Source organism: Thamnophis elegans, chromosome 2, assembly GCF_009769535.1.
Source record: "Thamnophis elegans isolate rThaEle1 chromosome 2, rThaEle1.pri, whole genome shotgun sequence".
In the NCBI taxonomy this organism is placed as follows: Eukaryota; Metazoa; Chordata; class Lepidosauria; order Squamata; family Colubridae; genus Thamnophis; species Thamnophis elegans.
The window spans coordinates 106,601,740-106,611,565 of NC_045542.1; the positions used below are offsets into that span (position 1 = coordinate 106,601,740).

The window sequence follows — 9,826 nt, forward strand, 5'->3', positions numbered from 1 at the left end:
TCACTGCTCACTCCAGGAGTTCGATTCTGAATGGCTAAAGGTTGACTTGTCCTTTCATTCTTCTGAGGTCGATAAAAGAAGGTCCGAGATTGTTGGGGACAGTATGCTGACTCTGTAGACCACTTAGAGTGGAATGTAAAGCACTATGAAACAGTATATGTCTAAGTGCTAATAAAATTTTAAAATGCAGGGGGAAAGTCTTCTGTAAAACTTTGGAAATTATCAAAGTTTCTGTCATGTTTCAATCTATCTCATGTTAATATTTTTAAAAATCCACTCAGTTTGAAGCACTTTTCAACCTCCATCTTTTCCATTCCTCAATCTATCTGAAAGTGTTTGTCTTTTCCAGCTTTTGATTTAAGACATAGTGATTATATACTACAAGCAGGAGAAAGGAGAGCTCCTGTCACTGGGGATGAAAAACAAATTGAGGGAAAATTTTCCAGCAATGGAGCCTGGGCTAATCTTAAGCTCTGAAGAGCTGCCACCCGTCAAGAAAACAGACCTGCTTTATTAAAGTCTTGCATTACTTTAGAGGAACATGTAATAAATCAAGTTCTGAAGTCTGCTGGTTATTGAGAATGGATCCAAACTAAGGGTGAGTCCAAACTGCTAGGATCCCAGCAAAATACCCTTATCCATTTTGGCAACAGATAAAGCTCAAACCCACAGAACTCTCATTCCACAAACTGAAGAGATGGGAGTTTAACTCCCACTGTCTGACAAGATGAACTTAGAATCAAAGAGCTAGAACCATTTTGGTCTCTGAGTTCAATCCCCCATTTGGTGGCAGAATCCAAATTCAAGTACTTGTTTTGAGCACCTCAAATGAGGTGCTGCTGCTTCTCTGAACAGACAAATTCCCCTGTTAATCTGCTCTTATTACCCTTCAGTTACATCTTTATACTAATAATACACATATTCAAATACAGTCATACATGCCCTTTCTAAACAGCATGTTCAGTTACAGTATAACTTGTCTTCCCTTGGTCTAAGCCTAGTTCTTCTCAGCTATTTTTTTCTCATTTTCAACCTGTGAAATTAATTGAATTGTTAAAAATTCAGGCAAATAAATATGAATACCTGTATTTTTTTTTTTCATATTTCAATGAACACTTAAGCATCAATGAAAACAAGTACCTGATGGATAACAGCATCTGTTAATAGAATTTGTGAAGACAAAGCCAGCCAGAGAGTGAACAGTTGCTTTTCCATTTTGGAAATGACAGAACCATAGAAGAGCATGTATTTATTGGACAAAGTTAATGAACAACTACTATTTGGTAAAATTTAAGAAACCAGTAAGCCTACTATTTACACAGAGATGCAAGGTACAATTAACCTCTTCTTACATAATACAGTTTCTTCAAAGTCTTGCTAAATATTCAATTATTGTTGCCTGGTTTAACTTTTATTGATTAGTTCTTATGTACATTTCCTGTGATTAATGCTACCCTTCAATCAACTGGACATTGATCTTGTAACTCCACAAGTCAAAGGTAGGGGTGAACCTTTATTATCTTAAAATATGTTTTCATAAATATTTCAGAAAGAGAGTAATAACCTTTGAGAAATATTGGGAACTGTAGCACTTTTCTATATAAAATCTATCAAACATGGCTGGTTTTTATGAGAAGTCAAGATGTTTTGATTGTCAACTATTTGCATTGGGTAGATATAGATTACACTGGTGATGTTACTATAATTTACACATTGTCTGGATTAAATTTTAGGATAGGTGATGTTATTGTAACTTACTCATTGTCTGGATTAAATCTTAGGATAGGTGATGTTATTGTAACTTACTCATTGTCTGGGTTAAATCTTAGGATAGGTGATGTTATTGTAACTTACTCATTGTCTGGGTTAAATCTTAGGATAGGCGATGTTACTATAATTTACTCATTGTCTGGGTTAAATCTTAGGGTAGGCGATGTTACTGTAACTTACTCATTGTCTGGGTTAAATCTTAGGATTTTGAAGTAACCACTGCAAAATTCAGATTGTAAGTCCATATTTTCTATAAACTCGATATTTGACACTCTGATTCTTTTATCCTTGTTGCTGGACATGAGGAAATATTTTCTCATTGATAAAAACCAATCAATGATCCAAATGGTTAATTCTGCTATTAACGATCGTTACTTCTTTTTTTCATTTTAAATCATGACTGAAGTTAATTTGCTACCACGCTGGCAAGAAATGATCAGCACTCTGATAATAGAGTTAGAGGAACCTTAGAAGTCTTCTAGTCCAACCTCCTGCTCAAGCAGGAAACCTTATACCAGTGATGGCTAACCTTTTTCTCCTTGCGTGCTGAAATTGTGTGTGTGTGTGTGCCCACACCCACAATGCAATGCGCAACTTCCTTGCGCATGCACGTGCAAACACCCCCCCCCGCACGGTCTACTCGGTCTCCTGCACCATGGTGGGGAGGGAGTTTTCTCTCTCCCCAGGCTCTGGAGGCTTTCCTTAACCCTCCAGGAGGGCAAAAACATCCTACCCTGGGCTCCGAAGGCCCTCCAGAGGCTGGAAACAGAGCCATTTCTGGACTTCTAGAACTTCTGAAAGGTCCATTTTTTGTCCTCCCCATGCCCTGGAGGCTTGAAGAAAGCCTCCAGGAGGGCAAAAACAGCCTCCCCTGGGCTCTAGAGGCCCTCCCTGAAGCCTCCTGCCACCAAAATTGGAGCCTAAGGGGGCGCTGCCCCCCCCCCCCATGCAAGGGTGTGTGACTCCATGCAATTCTTCATCTGCAGCCAGACCTGCTAAGTGACTCAGTAATCATGTCTGCTTTTTTCAGAACTGGGATTTCATTCAATATGTAAATAAAAATTAATAAACATTACCATGTTGAGTCTAAAAAGAAAAGGTATAAATGTTGGAGAATGTATTCTCTCTCCCCACCCTCCTTCTCTCCCCACTCTTCTTTTATATGCCCCACATATTCATTCCTAGCCGGGCAAGGTACGTCTACGCTCTTCATCCAAAACAATTATATTATGATTCTGTTATTCTTTTTAAGTGAGACTTGCTACAGCTGCTTCTCTACTCAATTACGTGGTATTCTTTTAAAATACTGCCTATGTTTACAAGAATGAATCCTCTACCAAGGACTCTTAGTGAGTGGAACTCTCCAATATAAATTAAAATAAGGAATGAACAAATGAACAAACAGCAGGAGAGCCTTCGTCATTTTGGGGAAGTGAGTCAATGATGGGGGGGGGGCGGAATAAAATACTGTATAATCGGCAAATTCCGGTTGGGTTATCAGATTTTTTTTTAAAGCCTTTCCCTTCTGTAAATAACAGAACTTCTGAAAGTCACTAGTGTGTAGGAGAGATTGGATTAATAAACATCTAGGATATGGAGAAACTGGAAAGTGTTTGGAAATGAGAAGCTCTAATGTTTACATGTTGGGTTGACTCCAGCAATGTCCTTCTGGCACAAGATTAGTCTGGAAATATATTTTGTCAATAGAAGAGAATATCTGTAGTGTAAAGTTGGACTGTGGAGTCCTTGGTGCTCTCTGAGCTTGGCTGTTTGCTTGCAGACATTTCATTACCCTACTAGGTAACATCATCGGTGCTAATGAGTGTAGGGTAGTGTAGGTAAATTATATACAGTAGCTTGATCTCTGCCTGTCTTGCTGGAGAGTTCCAAGGTCTGGAGATTTCAAGGTTATGGAAACAGGTTGGTGAAGGCAAAAACAGAACAGGTTCAGCTCAGGGGGGAAAAGAATTTAAAGCCAGAACCAATTGGGACAATCATTTTACTTTTTAGGTTTTTGTTCAGCAGCATTATTGTTTTCTGTTTCATTTTCATATTTTTGTCATATTAAAAACATTCTGTAAATATTGCAATACTGCTCCTTGATCTTCTTCATGTATGCCTAGTATATTATTTTATTTTATTTTATTAACCACATTTATATGCCGCCCAATCCTGAAGGACTCCGGGCAGCTTACAAAAATAAAGAGAAACAAAAACACAAAACGAAACACATAACCAAAAAAAAAATTGGTTTAAAACAGCAACACCTGATACAATCATTCTAATGGGGCTGGACCTCAACAATGAGGTCAACAGCCCCAGGCCTACCGGAACAGCCAAGTTTTTACAGCTTTCCTGAAGGGTATATTCCTCAGCATAGTTTACAGACCTCAAGTTTGATTTTGTGAATGGATGGCTCTCTCCAGTTAAATACAATGGTTAAAAATATTGCACGTGTAGCAGAAGAAAACCAGTTCTGGTCCTTTTTCAGGCATAGCTGGTGACTTTGAAGTAATCATTCTTTCTAAGCCCTAGACTGGAAAGTTGAAAAAAACATCTATCAGACTGGACTAATGTAGTAGATTATGTAGTAGATTACAGACTACAGCCTTAAATGAAGAGACTTCATCCCGTGGTTTACCATGAAGAAAAGAAATCTGTTCTCAATCCTCAAAAGATGATTGACTCAACTCTTAATTCCCCACAAACAAAATAACTCCTTTATTCTGCTGCTCATGGTTTGGGAGATTACAAGAGGAGCCTGAACTATGTTTTCAATGGTTTAGGGCCCTAAAACAAACCATTGTATAATCACTGGATCTAATCAAAGACACACAAAATCTTTGCATGAAGAGTGAACTCAGTATGTTCTAGTTCTGGAGACAGCATCTGAATTTGCTGCATACAAAAAAAAAAGCTACAGAGAATTAAGATAAAATAATGTAAATAAAAAGAATAAAAAGAAATAAAGCACAGGTTAGAAACCACCATCCCATTCCTTTGAAAAATCAAGTAACTACCTAAGCTGACAGCGCCATCATGAGGCGCTTACCAGTAAATTAGCAAGTGATTAAATTCAGCAAGTGTTTTTAATGTAAAGTAGTGACCTAAAATTACCAGGATGATTCAGAACCAGGAAGCAAACTCTGAAATTCTCCCTCTGGATTTGAACAAAAGGCTTCTGGGTTCTCAAAAGAATGCAGATGCTTATAGGATCTGCAGTAGTATTTGTGCTTTAAAACATAAATCAAACCCATCATTCTGTTCCAGAATACCAGGACTGGTTGTCTGGGCCATGTTAAAATGTTTTCCTCCAATCTGTGAGCCAGTAGAAAAATACACCAGCATAACTTGTGCTATCCTCGTTACCAATCCCTGTTCTTCTCAGTGACAATGAAACTGACCAGAGTGCTCCTTTGACCTACGGCAAACTAAGCAAGGGAATTGATTAATTCTTAGGGTTTTGTGTTCCTTCCCAAGGGAACAAGAAGACAGTTCCTGTCATTGCAGTGTCTGTCATTGTAGTAAGGTCTAATCCTGATTGCCAGTGACAGGACGAAAATTCAAATTTCATATATAAGGCATATCACCTGTTGCCACCACCCACACCTGCCTACTCCCAATCTCAACAATCACTTTTCTCCACAGGTGGTGGGAATGGCCAAGTGTGGAAAGGTGCCCAGAATCACAGTCATAGCCATCTGACAAGCAGGCCACAGGGCACAGATCAGTGGTCGGTTCTGGATGGTACGGCCAGGTACTGCCGTACCGGTAGTAGCCAGGAGCAGCGGCCACTGTACCAGTACAGTGGCTCATTTGGCCCACCTGTCCGGCCACATTCCATAGCTGTTCATAACGCATCCAGTCAATTGTGCACATGCGCACAGTATACGGCGCCTGTGCGACCTCTTCCGAGCAGCTGAGTGTTGCAGGGCAGTGTTGTGTGCATGTGTGCATAGCACGTGTGCCCGACTAGGATGCCTGGCCCCGTGTGCAGCGTACCAGTTGCGATGGGATCCGGAACCCACCACTGGCACAGATGTTCCATAACTGTGACTTATTCAGTCAGCTTATTCCTGCATGTGGGTGGATCTGGCACTCCTCCAAAAGAATGCTAGAAACCTATCCCTGACTAATTCATTGCAAGCACAGAGGGTGAATATAGAGTGAGGACTCTATAGTCTTAGAAGTAATCTTTACTCTTTACTCCCAGAAGAGATTGGAAAATCATTTGTCTGAAATGGTGTAGCGTTTCCTGCTTGAGCAGAGGGGTGGGATAGAAGATCTCTAAGGTCCCTTCCAACTCTGTTATTCTGCTAAGTAATTTGTAAAGCAGGCAATATGGTCCTAACCCTATCAAAGCACTAAATAGGTTTGCCAGGTATTTGCCACCATTGCAAATCAAAACACTAAAAAGCTTTGTTATGCAAAGCTCTTTGATAGCAGAAGCAGCAGAAAGCCTATTCATTGATGGCAGGGGAAATGTCATTGAAGTGGAAGAACCTGGCTGATTTCCTGATTTAAAGAGACCTGCTATATACCCAAGAGTACCACTGTTTCTCAAGAGAGCACTAGACTCATGCTCTTTCAAGAGAGGGATAAACCCTTGTATTGTAAAGAATTTGTGTAAGGCTGGACAAGCACTTCAGGAAGCACCAATCAGACTTTACCTGGACAGGTATTTCTACAGAAGCCAGGTGTTCGATCTCTCTCATGTGGTAGTAGATACCAAGTTACATCAAAGGGGCCATGAAGGTGATCTCCTTCAAGGGACAAGAGAGGAGGGGATCATCCCTGCATCAGCTTAAATCCTGATCTCATTTTAATGAACCATGCTAAATTTCCTCTGAAAAATCTATTTGAGAAAGAAGGGGAAAATTGTTTTAAACCTGGAAGTGGTAAAAATGTATTTTTTCTGTGGGCTCTAGCTTGAGACAAAGGAAATGTTATAAGGACATGTCATTAAGAAAAGATTTCTGGGGAAATTCATGTCCTGGACAGGGAGACACAAGGAAAAGGTCTGAGGAAATTGCATGGAGTAATGACTCCACCCATTATCCATATGGAACAAGTGAGGCTGATAGAAAGTGAGATACGGTGCCTGGCAACTTTCTAAATCCATCTCATGCGCTAGTAGATACCAACAGGGAGAGGAGAAGGAAGGAAGGAAGAAAAGGAGAAAGGGAAAGAAAGATTGAAAGAAAGCTACTGAGTAGACTCAGAAGCAAATCAATTCTTACTCTTAATGTGATTTTGTCTTCATTCAGGCATTGCTTGTTTTCATACATTTATATGACAATTCCAGTGCATGAGATCATGTAGATCAAAATGTTAAAAACTAGTGATTGCAGTGATTCTTTACTATATTTGCTCCAGACTACTGTGATTCTTAGATGGTATCAAAGATCAAGAGTTGAGCTGATTTATTTCCAAGCACAGCTCTGTGTTTTTAAATCATACAGTACCTGGTGACGTAAAGACCCTTTGGGGAGCTTGAAGGTAAAGGAAACCTCTTAGTGATGGGAAATTTCACATCTTCTCTGCCTCCTCAGTCCAACTCCTCATTTTATGTACTGTAGAGGTTCAATTACTGTAGCACCATATCAAGGGGCTGTTTTCAAGAATCCACAACTCTTTAAAAATGCAACAAAGGGACAGGGAACTGACAGCTCTGCAGCTGCCTTCTTAGAGGCACAAATCTTCGAGAACTCAGTGTACAAATAAGAACATGATCTAAAGGCAGGACATGGATTTAATGCTGTTTTCTGGTCAGGTAAGAGAGCAATGGTTGCCTCATGGTGTTCTTGGTGTTTAGAGAAATAGCAGCACTAGGCAATGGCAGCTCAATGTTAGACTACTTTTGAAAGCCAGGAGATAAAAATTGTAGGAGCGTGCACCGTTTGTCCTTGAATTGGCTGATAGCTTTGACTTGGGGAAAATTAATTAAAAGCTAATAATATTTTATCTTTGAATTGGTTCCATTTCTAAACTTTCTCTCATCCTCTATAGGTAATTATTTCAAGAAAGTAAATCCTTTTGTTTACAGCAGGGGTGTCAAACTCAAGGCCCGCGGGCCAGATGCATCACGCGCTGGCCATGTCCACTCCCGGTTTAGCAAAGGGGAGAAAGTCCCCATATGTCATGTGATGAAGACATGACATGAGTTTGATACCCCTGTTTTAGAGGCAAGATTGTTAATGGCCAAAGAACCGTTGCCCCTATCTCGAATGGTATGATTGTTGCGTGTTTTTAAATTATGTATTGTTTTGTGTTGTTGTTAATTTGTTTGTATCTCCCTTCCCTGGTTTGAGTTGTGAGTCGCCCTGAGTCCCCCTCGGGGGAAAAGGGCGGCATACAAATGAAATAAACATTCAAACATTCAATCTCTGTCGGAACCTTCCCTTAATCACTGTGTGTAACAAGATGGTGTTTAGCAAGGTTTGCACTGGCAAAGATGAAGAATGTCCAGGAGTTTTGTACATACAGGAAGTATAAAATGTGAGTCACAAACAACAACTGTGAGAGGGACCTTGGAATCCTAGTGGGCAATGAGTTAAATATGAGTCAGCAGTGTGTGGCAACAATCAAAAAAGCCAATGCACTCTTTGGTTCTATAAACAGAGGCCTAGAATTAAAATCACGTAAAGTATTAGTTCCGCTTTATACAACCTTAGTAACACCACACCTGGAATACTGCATTCAGTTTTGATCACCACATTACAAAAAAGATGTAGAGACTTTTGAAAAAGTGCAGAGAAGAGCAACTAAGATGATCAAAGGCCTGGAGACTAAACCACATGAAGAACGGTTACAGGAATTGGTTATGGCTAGTCTAGAGAAAAGAATGACTAGGGGGTCAGGATAGCAGTATTCCAGTATTTGAAGTGATACCACAAAGAAGAGGGGGTCAAATTATTTTCCAAAGCACCAGAAGGCATGACAAGAAATAATGGACGGAAATTAATCAAGGAGAGAAGCAACCTGAAATTAAGGAGAAACATCTTAACAGTGAGAATAATTAACCAGTGAAACAGCTTGCCTTCAGAAGTTGTGCTTCATCACTGGAGGTTTTTAAAAAGAGACTTGTGTGAAATGGTATAGGGTAAGGTGACCAGACGTCCCACTTTCAGCGTGACAGGCACGCTTTTGTACAATTGGTCCTGCGCCCCGCGTAGTTTTCAAAAAGTCCCACTTTTATAGCTCGCTCGCTCCCCAGCCCATCAGCTGTCGCTCGCTCCCCTGCCCATCCACACTAAGTCTAAGGCAGCGCTTTCAGTGGGGTGCGTGGTGGGAGGAATCTCTCCTGTCCTCCCAGCACACACACCACTGATTAAACTGCTCTCTTTCGCCCGCAGCATAGATCGGGCGGGCGAGAGGAAGCGCTTTAGGAAGGGAGGTGCGTGCCAGGAGGAGAGGAGAGATTCCTCCCAGCATGCACCCTACTGATTAAAGTGCTTTCAGTGGGGTGCGTGCTGGGAGGAATCTCTCCTCTCCTCCCAGCTCCCTTTCGCCCGCAGCAGAGATTGGGCAGGCGAGAGGAAGTGCTTTAGGCAGGAAGGTGCGTGCCAGGAGGAGAGGAGAGATTCCTCCCAGCACGCACCCCACTGATTAAAGTGCTTTCAGTGGGGTGCGTGCTGGGAGGAATTTCTCCTCTCCTCCCAGCTCCCTTTCGCCCGCAGCAGAGATCGGGCGGGCAAGAGGAAGTGCTTTAGGCAGGGAGGTGCGTGCCAGGAGGACAGGAGAGCTTCCTCCCAGCATGCACCCCACTGATTAAAGCACTTTCAGTGGGATGCGTGCAGGGAGGAGAGGAGATATTCCTCCCTGCGCGCAGCCCACTGATTAAAATGCTTGCTTTCGCTCGTCCAAGCTCTGATGCGTGCGAAAGAAAAGTCCTTTCCTTCACCTGCATCCCGCCCGAGCTCTGATGCGGGCATCAGTAGGGTGCATGCAGGGAGGAGAGGAGAGATTCCTTTCTGCACAAGCCCCCCTTCTTTAGAAGAGCCAGAAGCATTAGGGGAGGGGGCTTTGCGCATCCCCCCCCGAAGCACCACGCCTG

The 9,826-nt window shown here is 41.7% G+C and overlaps 1 protein-coding gene and 1 long non-coding RNA gene across 11 annotated transcripts in view; one reads left to right on the plus strand and one right to left on the minus strand.

Annotated features, from left to right (window-relative positions):
- LOC116503993 (inter-alpha-trypsin inhibitor heavy chain H4-like) overlaps window positions 1–1,248 on the minus strand; it is a 40,124-nt gene extending 38,876 nt beyond the window's left edge. For all 10 annotated transcript variants that reach the window (XM_032210801.1, XM_032210795.1, XM_032210803.1 and 7 more), the window contains exon 1: window positions 1,141–1,248. In XM_032210801.1, coding sequence (XP_032066692.1) covers window positions 1,141–1,245 — 105 coding nt within the window. In that variant the 5' untranslated portion in view covers window positions 1,246–1,248. The remainder of the gene's footprint in view (window positions 1–1,140) is intronic.
- A 166-nt stretch (window positions 1,249–1,414) lies between these two features.
- LOC116503097 overlaps window positions 1,415–9,826 on the plus strand; it is a 33,572-nt gene continuing 25,160 nt past the window's right edge. Inside the window, exon 1 of the long non-coding RNA XR_004254651.1 lies at window positions 1,415–1,499. This is a non-coding gene — a long non-coding RNA (uncharacterized LOC116503097). The remainder of the gene's footprint in view (window positions 1,500–9,826) is intronic.